General features: G+C 42.3%; 1 protein-coding gene across 1 annotated transcript in view; it reads right to left on the bottom strand.

The window, feature by feature from the left end:
• Positions 1 to 2,897: 2,897 nt before the first annotated feature.
• ABHD2 (abhydrolase domain containing 2) overlaps positions 2,898 to 15,423 on the bottom strand; it is a 41,337-nt gene continuing 28,811 nt past the window's right edge. The window contains exons 7-11 of the mRNA XM_026856272.1: positions 12,896 to 12,988; positions 11,080 to 11,190; positions 9,747 to 9,816; positions 8,809 to 8,893; positions 2,898 to 7,768 (exon numbers count right to left, since the gene is read on the bottom strand). Coding sequence (XP_026712073.1) covers positions 7,572 to 7,768; positions 8,809 to 8,893; positions 9,747 to 9,816; positions 11,080 to 11,190; positions 12,896 to 12,988 — 556 coding nt within the window. The 3' untranslated portion in view covers positions 2,898 to 7,571. The remainder of the gene's footprint in view (positions 7,769 to 8,808; positions 8,894 to 9,746; positions 9,817 to 11,079; positions 11,191 to 12,895; positions 12,989 to 15,423) is intronic.

Here is a 15,423-nt window from a genome sequence, read left to right as displayed (position 1 = left end):
TTCTTCCAGCCAGTGACCTGGTGGTACTGGGAGAACCTGTGGCCTGACACAGGGCTGTCACAACCAAAAATAGCCCTTCTTCAGTATTTTCAGTGCAGACATTCAGCTTTTAGGCTGATGCTACCTCTGTTCTCCACTAGGGTGGCACCAAGGACCTCTCTTGGCCAGAAGACAAAAAGCAACTAGGATAGGCTTGAATATCACTAGTGCTTGTGGCACGTGCTGAAGGGGAGAAAGGGGGAGAAGATAGCTACCCCCAGCTAGCTCCCCAAGCTGGGCCTTGGGGAAGGCTGAGCTGCCAGCCTCTGCCAACTGCTAAGAAAAGCACATGCTCCTTTGCTCAAGAGCATGCTAGACACCCTGTTCTTAGCCACCAGGCCCAGCCCCAGCAGCTGTGAGAGCCAGGGCAATTGTTGGACACTCCTATAGAGCCAGAATTAAGACTGACTTCTCCCTAGAGGCTCCATGTAGCAGCTGTCGTTGTGGCAGAGAGCAGAACACAACAGAGGCAGAGGGAGGCTCCAGGTGGAGATGACAGTGGCGGCAGGGGCTGGCAGACCATCCATATGTTGTTACACATGGCCCCTGTGCAGTCTTTCTATTTATCTACTCGACAGTGACTTCAGCTTTCAGCGGGTAGCAAAGCCAGGTCTTTGAGAGCTTAGCCCAGAAGCTGCAACAAGTGAAAGGTGAAGACACCCCTAATGTTGTCACCCCTCTTGTCCTCCCTACCCCAAAAGTATGGAAGAGGGAAAGCTTGAGGTTTCTCCCTTGAAGTGAGAATCCTGGAACAATTAGAGCCCTTGCCTTTACCACTAGAATAGTTAACTAGTAGGACAAAACAGAGGAAAGAGCAGAATTCATGAAACAGGAGTTAGTGACAAAAGTTATCCTGTGTGGAAGTGAGAGAACAGCAAGCCATCTCCTGCTTTAGTGGATACCACAGGGATATATAAGGCAGTCTTCCCCCAAGACAGTCTCATTTTAGACAGCACTAGTGAACAGAAACTAATATCTAATACTAATTCACATGTAAGGTCTGAGGTTAAGGGATCCCTCTTGTTCCTCCTTTAGCTCATCCAAATCTCATAACTGTGGGAACATGTTCAGATACTCAGTTGCATTTTAATCAATATTACCTTCTTGGACTGATATATTCCCACATTAGACAATCCTCTCCCCACTGTGGAAGTAGTAAGGGAGCATGGCTGCTCTGCCTGTCAGGAGACAGCTGGACTTCATCACCCAGTAACACTGTACACAGACACAACATGTAACACCGACTTCAATAAGTCCTTTATTTTTAAATAAAGAAATCCCACTGAATCAAAGATAACAAAATTACATTTTGTTTTGCAATGACCTCCATTTTACACTGCACAGAAGAACAAAAATTAAAGAAAAAAATCAAAGACATAATTTTATATATATTTATATATATAATTTTAAAGGTAAACATCAGCAGATATAGAAAAATTGCATTGCTAGTTGCAAATCATCGCCCCTGCAGCTGTCAGCTCCAGAGAATCTGACTCAGAACATGGCAGCAGGGAGGGTGTCTCAGTATACAAGCTTTTTCAGGGCACTATTTAGAGGTGGTTCCAGAGTACAGTTTGCCAATTTGAAAATATTTTCATAGTAAACTGCTCACCAAGAACACAAGAAGTCACTCAGCCTGTTCTAACACAGCTGCATGGACAAAACAAGAAGGGCACAGGTCTGTTCTTCTTGAGCTTTCCACACACCTCTTCAGCTTGGGATTTTCAGAGAAAGAGGTTATGCTTTCTCAAGAAGAATGTCTAGTGATCTGTCAACTGAGAATTATGGTCAAGACATCAAGTAACACAATGATAAAACATGCTCCTTTGGAAAGTGGCTGACTTGGGCTAAGCAGTAGGGTTTAGTTATATCAAATACAAGTGGGTTTTGTTTGGGTTTTTTTAAGATTTCCCAGTTGTCAGGAGCCATGAGAAGGGTCAACATCCCAGTTGAGCTATGGTAGAGATCCTAGAAGAAAGTTCTGTATCTAATCAAAGCTCTTGCATGACCAAAGATAGACAATGCGAGCTTGTCATTCAGACAGAAGCAAAAAGGCTTTGTGTAGAGCCACCTTGAGGGATGAGGCTCTTTACTGGCATTAAAACTACCTGGATTAGGCCAGGCCCTTGGGTCAGGGGGAAAGAAAAGCCTTTATTCACAAGTGATGCAGGGCTGGAACTTTTGGAGAGTGTTATGAGAGCCAGCCTGATAAATGCCACCCTGGACTGCAGTGTTTGTGTCCGTTGATTAACCAGCAAAACCAAGAATACGGATGTTCAAAATGCAACTGTTCAGGATAACCCTAGAAACCAACCCTTCCCCCATAGTGTGGAAAGCTGGGAACTGCTTTGATTCACTGACAGCACTTATGCCTAAGCTCCCCCAACAACTGAGAAAGTCCAGGCCAGTGTAACAGACATTCCCAGTGATAAAAGGGGTACAGTTACAAGGCACCCCTCCATTAGGCTGGTGTTGCTCTGAGGCATTCTAAGCTTAGAGAAAACTCAGAAAGTCCTCACCCCAAGAAGCACTGTTTGCTTTTCACCTAGAAGCCATGAAGGAGATGCTGCTTTGAGTCACTGTGACTCCAGGACCTGTTAAACCAACAGACCTGCCTAAGAAGTAAGGACACATGGAGCATGAATCAAGCCAGAAACAAGATGCTCTTCACAAGAAATAACTTATAAATGCAGCACAAGGCCAGGGTCTTTTCTGGTCTCCTGGAAAAAGACTGTGAAGAATTTCAATAAGCTCCAGACAGGCATAATATTTCTAGAAAAACTTGGAAGCAATCCAGGTGACTAAACTGGTTGGCAATTAAGTCCTGAAGTTGCTACTCTGCTCACTCTTTTTTTCCAAGACGTACTCACTTAGGCAATCTACCTCCAGCTACACTGCTGGAAAATTTAGACACAAGCACTTTGAGACTGTAAGGTAACAAGTCACACATTAAGCAAAGCAAACCCTCCTTCTATGACTCAGTCTGTACTGCTAGAGGGAGCAGAGAGCTGAAAGCAATCCACTGCTTATATATGTTTTATTTTAAGCCTTGAAATAGACTGTAGCTAGTTGCACGCTGCCCACAAAGGTCCTTTAAGTCAGCATGCACTGTTACAGTATATGTTGCCAGGGATGTCTCTCTACCTAGTGTCTGAAAACTCATTTACAAAAAAGCCAAGCCCCAAACGTTGATGGAGCTGTTACTGAAGTCTCTAGATATGCTGATGTCAAGGGAGAAGGAGAAAAGGGGCAAGGCACCACGTGTCAAAGGGCTGTGGTCTAGGAACTTGTGACATACCCAGGACAGATAAGACACGGGTAGCTTGGCTAAATTCAGTACTGGAGCTAGTAGTTCCCAACATCTTTGCTCAATGCCCTGTCTTTGTAACCTAGAGCTTCATAAACAGAAACTGCAGAAAAATGCTCAGGAAAGAGACTGCAGGGAAGTTCAAGTGTCTGTCTTTACCAGGCAACTACAACACTGCCAGACCCATCTGAAAACACCTTCAGTTTAGAAGGTAACCAAGGGACTGTTAAGAATGCTGGCAGATCTGATGTAGTAGAAGCTGTAAGTCCCAGCTGTTCAATCTTCAGGTCTCTCCAGACACTGACAAAGGTGATGGTTGGACCAGCCTAACCATCCAAGAGTAACAGTTCTGCAACTCGCTGATTGAGAGAGTCCTCAGGGTTTACGTTCAAGTGCTACTCACATGCAGTCACAGGAAAGAGGTGTGTACACTCTGCTAATGCTTTTTCTAAATCCAGTTTGAAACTAAGCAGAGCATATAACAGATTCATCATGCTGTAATCTTGAACTGCAACATCAGACTATAGTGTAATGATCTACAAGTGCACACTTCAACCTCATTGTCTTGACAAGAGATGAGAAAGACAACTTCACCTCTAAGACTTAAAAACTTAGACTGCACTTAAGGTGAGTTCACTGGGCAAATGAAAACCACTGGCCCACATCACAAGACTACTGTTGCCTTATTTTAGGAGAGAAGAGTATTGCAGATGAGGACTGGACAAAGTCCCATGCATCCTGGGGTACTGGCACTAGGTATCAGTTGCCAGTCACTGTCTGCAGCAAGATTTAATAATTCCCTTCTTTGAAGGTCTTTAGATAACATGCACTGCAGATTAACTTTCTGTTCTCCCAATTCCTTAAACTCTAAGTTACTGCTGCAAGTCTGACACCATGAGTCTTGCTTTGAAAGCAGCATCAAATTGAGCAAGATGGAGAGAATAGGTTTTTTTTCCTCACTGCTTCCACCTACAAGCTTAGTAAGCTGAACCTCAGCTCCAGACACCTTACACAAAGAACCCATGACAAAAGCTCTTCCCCAAAGAGGCTAGAATTAGTTGATCAAATCACAAGTGGTTTGAACAACTGTAGATGCAAGTGCAAAAATAGGTCAAAAGAGCAAGACAGAGACCCATATTACTTCTGTAGTTGAGAGTTTCAGAAGGTCCGCAGCATCAGCACTTCTCAAATATGAAGGCTTGGGTTAGGTGACAGGAAGGAGTATTCCTCAAGAAGATCCTCCAACTTTAAAGAAAAAAATCTATTTGATTAGAGAAAGCTACAGCTCCTGCTACTTTGAGAGTTGCTCACCTTATTTTAGGAGACTTGCTTAAAAACAGGTCATTCATTGACTGGCCATCTGCTGTGCTGAAATCAGTTTGAAACAAAGGTACATTTAACAAGAAGGTAGCTTCCTCCTACCTCAGAAACAGAAAACACTGTTTGAAAGCCTGGTCTGTCAAGAATGATCATCTTTACAAAATGGAAGGAGGAAATTTTTTTTCCAAGAAAAAGCTTCCCAGGACAAAGGTCTGCTTTCAGAAGGACTGGCACGACTTGGCCAAAAAGCAGAGGCAAAACACTTGCTTTGCTTCATTGCAGCATTAACCTTCCGAGACAGTACCCAGCCAGTTCTCACCCTCCTGACTTTCATGTTCTGGGCTAATCAACAGCTGAACTGTTCTGCCAGTCTGGAGTCCTGGGGAAGGAGGCAGAGCTTCAGCCACTTGAGGAGCTGGGCAGAGCACTCCTGTTTTTGATAATGCTCTCAAGTTGAGGAAGTCAGATCTTTTGCTCTCAAAGGAGGTCAGATGCACACCGATATTTCTTTCATAGGTATTCACATGTTGGGTCATACGATGGGCTCTTCACCTCAGCAGTGGTATTGGTACCGAGGACAACTTCTGTTCCTCTAGAGCTGTCTGAAGTTGATACTCAGCACAGCAAAACAGGATTGAAGAAGGACACACGAAGCACAAGATGGACAGTTCTGTTTCAAGGCAGACAGCCATGACCCGTGGAAGCTACAGCTGTAGCATACTATGAAAGTCAAAACACTTCTAAAGTTGTAACCCACTGGAGATAAAAACCATATTCCCCCTACACACCTAAATTTATACTGTATCTATTTGATGTGTACAAGTGTTGTTTACACTCCACTTCTATTGAAGTGAGAAGATATTTAAGTCATATCCAATGAATATTACATGAACAGCTACTTAAGCAAAAATCTGAAATGTCTTTTATGACAGATTTTAGTGATATACAGATGCAGTATGAATAAGAAGATAACAACATGGAGACAAGATATCCATCAGCTAAGAATATCCTCGCTAACTGATGCCCTAAAATAGTTCTTAAGGAACAGCCACAAGCATGGCCAAGTCTTGCTATAGCTTTACTTGGTCACATCTTTTCTTTGAAGAAAAAAGGAAACCTGTATTTACTATCATGGAGAATGTGCAGATATCCACAGTTCATTGTAACAGGCCAAGGTATCTGGCCTAAGGCAAATGAAAGGAATTTCCTGATATGATAATGCACCTTTGCTACAATAGTTAATTATTGCTTTATTAAAACAAAATCCCACCTCTCCAACCTACTGAAGTTCAGGGACAGGGCAGTCCAGAAGGCTTGTTCCCCTATATTATCAGGCTGAAGTCTTGCAGCTTGTTTCACCCTTAAGCTATAAACTAAAGCGCCTGGAACATGGACCAAGGCTGAAGCAATAAAGTGCTAATTGATGTGGGAAGCATGACAGAAGAACAACTTCACTGACACCGATAAAGAAGTCCTAAGGATGGATTAACAAGACTACAATATTGACAGAACAAACTGTAAAAAAAAGATTGACCACAAAGTTTCAGTCTCCAGATTGTCATGGGACAACTTTCCTTCCAGGGGATAGACTAGAGTCTTTAATAATCATCTTGGCACAGACTGTAACAGCCACTTGAGGGAAAAGCACAAGTGAGTAGGCATCGTTCCTGCAAACAGCTTTCACACTTCACTCTGCACATTAAACTAGAAGAGAATGTCTGGGCGTGGAAAAGAAATTAAAAGTAAGGAAGAGCCCAGTGTCTTACGGGAACCAGTAATCCTACATCATTCACAGAGATATAGTAGAAGTAGTTAGCCATGCAAAGATATCATTTTAGTTGCACGGGGCTAGAGACATCCAGTTCCCCATCAACTGTAAGGCGAGTCATGTGTCTGAAAACCATTTGATGCTTTGAAAAGGGAAGAATTTTTGTGTAATTTACCATGACATAAGGGGAGTAAATCTAAATAGATACCTTCCCCCTCAACAAATTAATCCCTAACAGAGTACATAATTCTCTACGAAATATTCTTAAAAACAGACTGACCTCACAGAAAGATCCTACAGATTCTTAATCACAGGGTTTCCATTTGGAAGCCAGAGCCAGCTTTAAAAAGTCCTGGGTCAAAAGAAATAATATCCAGTGCTAAAAAGATGGCTATATTTAAAAAGAGGCGAAGATGACAAGAAGGTGACTGATGTAGTCTTGGTGTAAGAACATGTTTACATAGAAACATTAACTGGTATTACCAGCCTGCAGCTTTTCTCTACCTGGAGTCCCAGCATAAAGACACCCCAATCCAAAGATAGCTGAAGCATGAAAAGTTATGTATTTTTAAACCGATTGACTTGTGTAAGTGCATTCCTAGGAAGTAAAAGGCTCCCTTGAGATGGTGCAAGGCTGGAACTCCACTTGCAGTCAAGCATCTGTTTTTCCAAGCCACATTTCAGTGGCTTACAGACTGAACCACTCACTGGCTTGTAGCTTAATACAGGGCTTTTCCAGCACCAGGACCGAGGAGAGCAGAGCCACAGTTACCCTGTCACCTACACCTAAACAAATGCTGCAGATCAAGTCTGACCAGCAGATGAAGATATTTTGACATTTGAAACTTCTGCTATATTAAAGCAAGCAGTCTTCAGCTCAGTAACCCTGTAATAAGTCACAGTCAATCTTAATTCTTCAAGCAGAGCAGTAAAGTACAAACCCAAGTGACTATATATGTAAAGATGCTCTGACCAGATATTAACCTCTGCTTTAACTCCACTTGGGAAGAAAACATTGCGATCAAACCCCAGCCATAGGATATACCAAGGAGAATGGGAACCTGAAGCAGCAGGTGAGGGAACAAGATGTTCCCAAAGGGGGAGATATACTGAAGCTATTCAGAGTCTTTGGGTCAATTATTCCTGGCCAGATACAGCCTGCTCTGTGTCTGAGCAGTGAGACTTTGTCTTCTCCCACTGGCAGATGGCATTGGCATACTGTACCACAAGCTTATCCATCCAGGTAAGAGGTTCTGGGAATAGTACAGACCCCTCAAAAAATCCCAGGTGGCCTCCATGAAGGGGCAGCACGTGCATGACATTTTCCCGTTTCTCTGTAAAACAAGAGAGGCACAAAGTTCCAGAAAGTTACCATTTTTGGCGGTGAGAATGAAACCATCTTAAGTTGTGATAATCAATATCCTTGGCATAGCATCTGAACTAGAGGAACAACCATGTGTAGGAAGCAGAAATGCACTGACAAAGGCCATGGCTACTTTGAAGTCCAAAGCACATAACCTTACTGCTTCACAGAACAGGACAGTCTGCAGGAACCAATCCCAGCCAGTACAAGAAGGTTGCCCAAGAAATGCTGCTGGTTGGGGCCCTGCAGCAATGTGCATATTGTCATAAAAATGCTCATTCTTTAACAAATGAACATCTTTAACTCACGTACACTGGAACTAGGACTGTTCGCATCATGTCAAGCTCTGCTAAAGCTCTGACAGTACATCAGCCACCTCGTTCCATGCACAGTGAGAAAATCCCTGTGCTTGCTTCTGTTTGGAAGCAGCTGTGGATAAACTCTCTGCTCACAGCATTTAACCTCAAAAAGAATTAACCCTGCTTCCCTCCCTCCACACCCACTATCTGTGTCACAGAGCAGCAGGCAGCTCCCTCTCCTGAGCTTCTAAAGGTAATTTTTCTTGGCTGAAGATGGCTCTCAGAACTCCTTTCAGGGGAGAGATCCTCATTCAGTACCAAACAAGTGCCTCCCCCATCAGCAAAGGGGGCTGGCTGTTCATCTGTACTTGATCAAGACTATATAACAACCCACCTTTCTACTAAATCTGTGTGAGGAATGAAGACATGAGGAAACATTTTTCCATTCAAGAATGTAACCTGAATGTAACCTGCTGGCTAACAACACAAGCCATGACAGCAAACGGTGCCTGAAAGGACTCAAGTTCTTCCTGCTCAAGGTTAGCCTTGTTAGTTCTAACGACTGGTGATTTAAAAGAGGCTTAGTAAACTCCCCACAGGATTACAGATGTAAGGAGGCAAGTCAAGCTCCTTTGAAGTCATGGATCATTATGTGATAAGGAAGCTGCAGGTACACAAATATGCACAGCTGGAGGAGACTGCTTCAACATACCTGAAAGGGCTCTTGGAATTGAAAGAAGACTCTCATGCACAAGGGGGTCATCAGCAGCATTAACCAACAGAAGAGGAACATAGATCTGCATCAAGAAAGATGGCAGAAAAGGAAAAAACAGTAAGAGGTTGGTATTTAAATTTCAGTCTACCAACTGTAAAAGCATCTTAACTCAATCAAGACACCTTATTTCAGAATTGCCCTGTACCTGCAGAAGCATCAGAAAAGCAGAAAAGAGTTGAAATTTAAGACTGGGGGCTTTTCATCAATGGAGTACTTCGCAGCACTTTTTTTTTTTTCTTCAACTCAATTGTATGAAAGGGGCAGGGATGCATCTGAGCAAACATGTATCAAATCACAAACCTTCCCCATTCTCAGAATTCAGATAAGCTACACCCTTTTTTGCTCTGTATTGCTTTGCACATCAGGCAACTAGTGCCAGATCTGTTATGGACACCTTGGTTAAAGTCCAGGAAACTCCCTTGGAACATCTCCATCCTCTGACTCAGTTGATCAAGGAGAAATTAATCTTCCAGTTCCACTTCTGCAAAACTTTGGTCTGCTAAGCATCTGCCTGCAAAACAGCATCCTGAGTCTCTTCATTCAAACAGCATCTATTAAGCCTTCCTTGCTTGAAACTGAAGGCTCTGTGCCACCACCCATTTCTCACCTTATCCTTGTACACTCAGAACAGTTGAGCTGAATGCATGGCTTGCATGCTACTACCAGAGTTCCAAGCCCTTAAGAGCCCAGAGCATTTAGCCTCAGTATTAGAGGTAGGAAGAACTGAAGTCCAGGTCCAATACACTGTGTCTGATTATTTCTGAAAATCTCAGGTAAGACAGCTAGGTCTAGGTATCAACAACAGAAACCACAATACACTTCCTCTCTTGTAAGAAAACGAAGGTACAAGAGCAGTCTCTATTGCAAGAGCTTACCCTGTGCAAGTAATGCAGGCAGCTTTCTTCTTCATAATATTCCTTCAGGGAACTGTAGCCATGGAACTTCCTGAAAGAGAAGACTGTCACTGAAATCATCTGCCTCTAGTAGGCATGGGATTCACTTTCCAGTGAGGATGTATATGCAGAGACAGGAATGATGCCTTAGTTTTCATGGATAATGCTTTTTTTCCACCCAGTGTCTCTGCAGAACTCACCTCTGGCAGCATATGCCTTTATGCTTTTGGTGCTTACTCAAACATTGTTAAGGCATGGTCAAGTTAAACAGGCAAGCTGAAGCCTAGCAGCCTTCACGGCATTTCTTTTAAAGTATCCCACTTCTCTGAAGGAATAGTACATATAGGAGGAATAAAAAGTTATCATCTTGTTCATCTTTACCTGAAAGACTTTTCAGATGCAAAGCCACCGCAGTTTATGAACCTCAACCATACTGGACAGAAGGGCCTGCCTACAAGCCATCGAGAATTCACCATAGTTCCAGTTCTTTGCCAAATCCTTAGCACTCCATCCCAAACCAAGAATTCAGTGAACCTACACTCAAGTTTGGGGTTTTTTTTTGATGTAAGTGACAACACAGCTGTTGACCCAAACCAGAGAGGCCTCAGATGAGGGACAAGTAGGGAGACTTCCCTAAGAATGGCTTTTAAAAAGCCACCAGCAATACTCCCAGTCTGTCAAGTGTTATAGCTGTATAGCTGACAGTTTATAGCCTCATTTTGGAAATGTGTACATGCTCAATACAGAACATGCCATGGTATGAACACTGCCACTGAAGAATGTGCTATGTTATTTTCAAGGACATGAACAGTAACAAGCTACTGCTTAATAAAGCAGAGAACTTAATTTAGGTGTTTGTATGACAAGTAAAAAAGGTTGGATTATCTCATCCAACTCTTATGTTTATTGAGAAAGGAGTAGTGATTTTTGGGGAGAAGGTTTAGTTTTTTTCAAAATTCAAGCAGGGTCAAGAACATTCATGAGTAGTTCTGAACTGCTTTCTACACTGCACTGTTTTTTGCTAGAGCTTGCAGCAGAGCTGGCATGTTCCTACATCACGGAAGGCTGCAGGTTCAGATTTACTGATAAATAAATGCCTCCTGGGTGATTTTACAGAAGTTGTGACTGTCTATAGTAAGGTTTTTTTGTTCCTGATAAGTTTTATTCAATGTGAAGGCAAGGAAGAATTTCTGAGGTTGTCAGCATTGTATTTCAGCAGATTCCTACAAGCACAGCAAGGTGCCTGCAAGAGCAGCACTTGAAAGAGAAGGTACTTTCAGAGATCTACATCGGATCAGAGAATCACCCTTCATACCTCATAACGTTATCATCAATCTGCATAAGGGATGTTGCTGTATAGAGTTTGCTCAGATCAGCATCTGACAGGCTTTGTGGCTTCTTCATGTTATCTCCAAAAAGAGCTTGCCTGAAAGAGTAACATCAAGAAAAACATCCAAATAACATAACAAGGGCAGCAAAGCCATGACCTGTTCAAGGACAACTAAGTTTACAAAGTCTGACAGGATAAGAATAGAAGTGGGCTATATATACACATGAGGCTTTCTTGGGAACAAGCACAGCTTATATCTCCACCTCCCTTTGTAGCAAGGCATAACAGAAACCCAAGCAGCTTCTTTACAGAAAAAATGTTTTCCTGTTCTACTGAAAAACTGCATGAGGGGCCTCTAAAAAGAATCTTCCCAGAACAGAACATGCTAGGGGTATTTGGAACAGACACTAGGTTTGAGGGAGGGTCCTTTGACTTCAGACCAAACCTGTGGGTGGCTCGGGTGAAAGCACTAGCAGTCCTGGGCACAGCATCTCCTTCACCATCTGGTCTTAAAATCTCCCCAGCACAGATATTAGGTTAGCTCACACCGAAATTACTTGGGGCATTACCTTAGCAGAAAGCTATTTACTAAGGACACTTGTCATAATTAGTTATCGCTCTCAGGAGAGGATTTGTTTCCTTACCAGAACAAACTGCTCCCCTAACAAATAGAACAAAAGCTGCAAGTTGGAAAGGGGTTTTTATTCCCTTTCAGAGGCAACTGCAGGGCAGAGCAGGAGGGAGGCTAGGTTTAATTTGGGGGAGCTGCCTTAGAGTACAAGTGATTATGGAAAAAAGTTCACTTCACAGATTCACCTTCAAGCCAGTACTGTTTTTTTCTGGGTTATGAATTTAAGTACCTTTTAATGGGGGCTTACCTAACTTAACATGTTAAATTTTGTCAAGGTGTCTAAATATTTATCAATCTGGAATGAATTATGTGGATCATCCGGCATGTCAGCTGTCCTAATTCCTTCTAGAAGTGTTTCATATGGCACAGGAGCATAAACAATGAACCAAAAGTTTGCAAGTGACACATGCTCTTAATTGGAATGGGTCTTACACATTCCCTTTTTTTTCCCTTGAGTCAGGCAACTTCAAATATACACAGATGAGGTACTTACACATTTATTGCCCTAGAAAGAAGTACCCAGAGAACTTCTGATGGAAGAAACAACAAATTGAGCATGTCACCTGTTTAATATTACACACAGTCCCTTGATATGCAAGAGCCACAGATCACACAGCAGCACAGGGATCCTACAAGTATACTTGCACTCCAGGAAGAGCAACACTAAGTATTTTGCTGGCTACATGCTCTTTCTAGAGGAACAGCTAGAAGCCAGAGCTACAGTTTGACTATTTGCTTATTTGATAAGCAGCAGCCCCATACAGCAGATCTTGAAGATTAATCCTACCTCAGGTAGGTGGCAGAACAAGAGGCTCCTTGAATAGGAAATTCTTTGGCTAGAAGTGAAACAGATGCAGAATACTCCACTTTGAAGTCTAATTGAAATGTTTTCCTGTGCACATCTTGTTTATTCATCAAGCAAGCCTCCTTGGAAGGCAAAAAGACAACAAAGCCTGCTTTCTTCTAACAAGATCACTAAAGCTCATTTGTAAATTTTACAGTATGTGAATGAGATTGGGCTCTCTTTCTCTGTTGGTTCATCTAAAGACCACCAAGCAAGGAACTGGTGCATAATCTTTCAGAATTCTTAGCTTAAAGGACAAAGGCAACAAATCCAATATAGCAATTAAACTGATAGTATTAATTGGGTCAAATGATGTACTGCAGTACCTGTGAGAAAGAATGATCTTCTTCATGTTGTCTGCCATGAGGAAGTTATAAAATCTTCTGCATTGATCCCACTGCATGAAGGTTTCCTGTGCCCTAAAAAAAACACACAGCAGAACAATCAAAGCTGTTAATGGAGATCTTGAAAGAACAGATTAATACACTGTAACATCTTATGGCAGCCTAGAGGCTATGTAAACAAATCTCCAGGCCTTCTCTGTCACGGCTTAACCTTTTCCAGGAAGTGACCTCCACTTTGATGAGGTTTGGTAGTATCAGAAAACAGAGCTGCAGTCTCGTTTTGCACAATACAATTAGCTGTTTTGATCAGAGCATTTAAGAGCCATCAGTCAAGATATGCAACACCGACAAGAAGATTTTAGTATCCCTTTTCATGAATTGGATGTGATTTATGTAATGGGACTACCAAGGACAGGACTAAAATCTGTTGCTGAGAAAGTGTTGTCTATTGTGTATATTAGGTCTGCAGAGGAAATAATTTGTGCAGATGTTTCCCATGTGTACAGACACTATTATTGTTTTAGCTTCACTGGCAGGAGCTGTAGAAATAAATTCTAGTTGCAGCTGCAAGTGGCATCTGAGTTGAAGTCTTTACCTATTCTCAAAGCAGAATAGCACTTCATAGCTTATCTGTTGTTAAAACAGAATTAAAGTAATCCATACTTCTGCAAGCTCTGCCAGATACCAGCACTCCTTTGCTATGCAGGGTCATGGCCAGGTTATAGCTTTACTCTTAGCAGGTTTGCTGTTACTGAGGAAACACACTATCATTTACTGAGCAACTTGAGAATGCTGGGAGAAGTTTCAGCTACTGAAGTACTCCTACCATTTAAACATTAACATACAATGGAGAACACTACAGCAGATTTAGCATGACCTCTCAAGCCACAACCTCTAAGTGCCCTACCACAGCAAAAGCAAACTATGTTTTCTTGTAGTAAGCCATGCTGGAGTATGGAATTTAAGAAAACCAAACAGTTACCTTACCTTTTTGTCTCGTCAGACTATACTACCATGTTTATGCCAGGGCAAGGGAATGAAGGATGAGGGGAAGATGCACATTTGACAAACCTATTAAGTTATTATAAGACATTTGAAATTAAAGCTGCTTACATTTCCCTGCAGTTCCTGAAGTGTACAGTAGTATTCCTAATATGAAGAGCTGGAAGTATTAAAGGCAGCTTCTGGTATTTTGAAGACTGCACATGTTTTGGAGCTCAAAACTCTCCCCACAGCCTGTAGCTATGGTAAAGATGCATTCCACAAGATCAAGAAACAGAATCAAGCCTGTGCAGGCAAAGATTAAGGAATAAGGAGACATGTCCCTGTTTAGCCTCAGGGAACAAATTCCCCAGACTGTGTTAATTCATTAAACTAAGTCTCATTCTTCTGCCAGACTGAAGTATTGCTGCTACTTTATTATGCCCATCTATGAGGACTCATGCTTAATGTTCTGGAAGGGATTTCATATTTCAGATCCCTGGTTCACCTTGCTCACCACAACTTTTTTTCCTTCACTTCATAGAGTTATTTGGGGGATAAAGGCTGTACGAGCCAATATAAGAAAAAAAATGGAATTGCAAGCTAACTGGTCATGTCTACCAGGGTAATCCACTTTTCCTGTAGCCCAGAGGGATGAGGCCAGCTATTTTAGCCTACCAGACCAATCCCAGGAAGGCTCAGGCTTAATCACTGCACCTGGAGCTACTTTGTATCTCCCTCCCACTTCTATAACCAGGCCACAAGGCCCTCCCTATCCTGTCTTTAGCTTAGTAGCTATTTACTGATGTTGCTTTCCCCCAGCTCTGCAGCTAATTGGCCTTTGAAGCAGTAATAGATATTAGGTAGGGAGACACAAGATCTGAAAAACTTCCTGCTGATTGCCCAGTAATGCATAGCAGATGTTTTGACTGGATATTTGCTAGTAGATGTTTACCCAGCAGGTGGAGACAAGAGCTCAAAAATCCACACAACCCACTAAAGACTTGCATTAAACTCAGACAAGCAGCTGTTATTTTTCCACAGAAATATCCAAGTGGTGTGTCCTTAAACAGCTTGTCCTTGCCCTGCTACTCTACCAGCACATCACGACATACTGCTACAGAAATTGGCTTAAGGAACAGCATTACTTACAACATAATTTTGGAGGCCAGAAATACAATATTGCATAACTGTAGAAGATGAACCAAGTGGACCACAGCCAGATGTGAACCTTGTAAACTCCGTCTGATGGCTGCAATTGAGGAGCTGGCTTCAAAAGAATGCCCTGTGCTCCATGCCAGAACCCCAAGACAACTAAGAACATTTTATTTGTAAAAGAGAAAAACTCTTCCTGAAAGCATCTGTTCAGATTTTAAGGGTGTGAACTCATGGGGACCTAGCAGTAGACTATACACTGTTTTAACAGTAGTCACACCTGATCTCCAAAGGGATTAGGTATGCTGAAATATTACCAAAGTGCATATCAAGCTTCTAGTCACATCTTAATGCTTCCAGAAAAGCTTCTTAAC

The sequence above is a fragment of the Athene cunicularia genome (assembly GCF_003259725.1).
Source record: "Athene cunicularia isolate RWA chromosome 10 unlocalized genomic scaffold, athCun1 chr10_part1, whole genome shotgun sequence".
In the NCBI taxonomy this organism is placed as follows: Eukaryota; Metazoa; Chordata; class Aves; order Strigiformes; family Strigidae; genus Athene; species Athene cunicularia.
The sequence above is the reverse complement of the archived record's forward strand: the minus strand, read 5'-3'. Positions and strand labels throughout refer to the sequence as shown.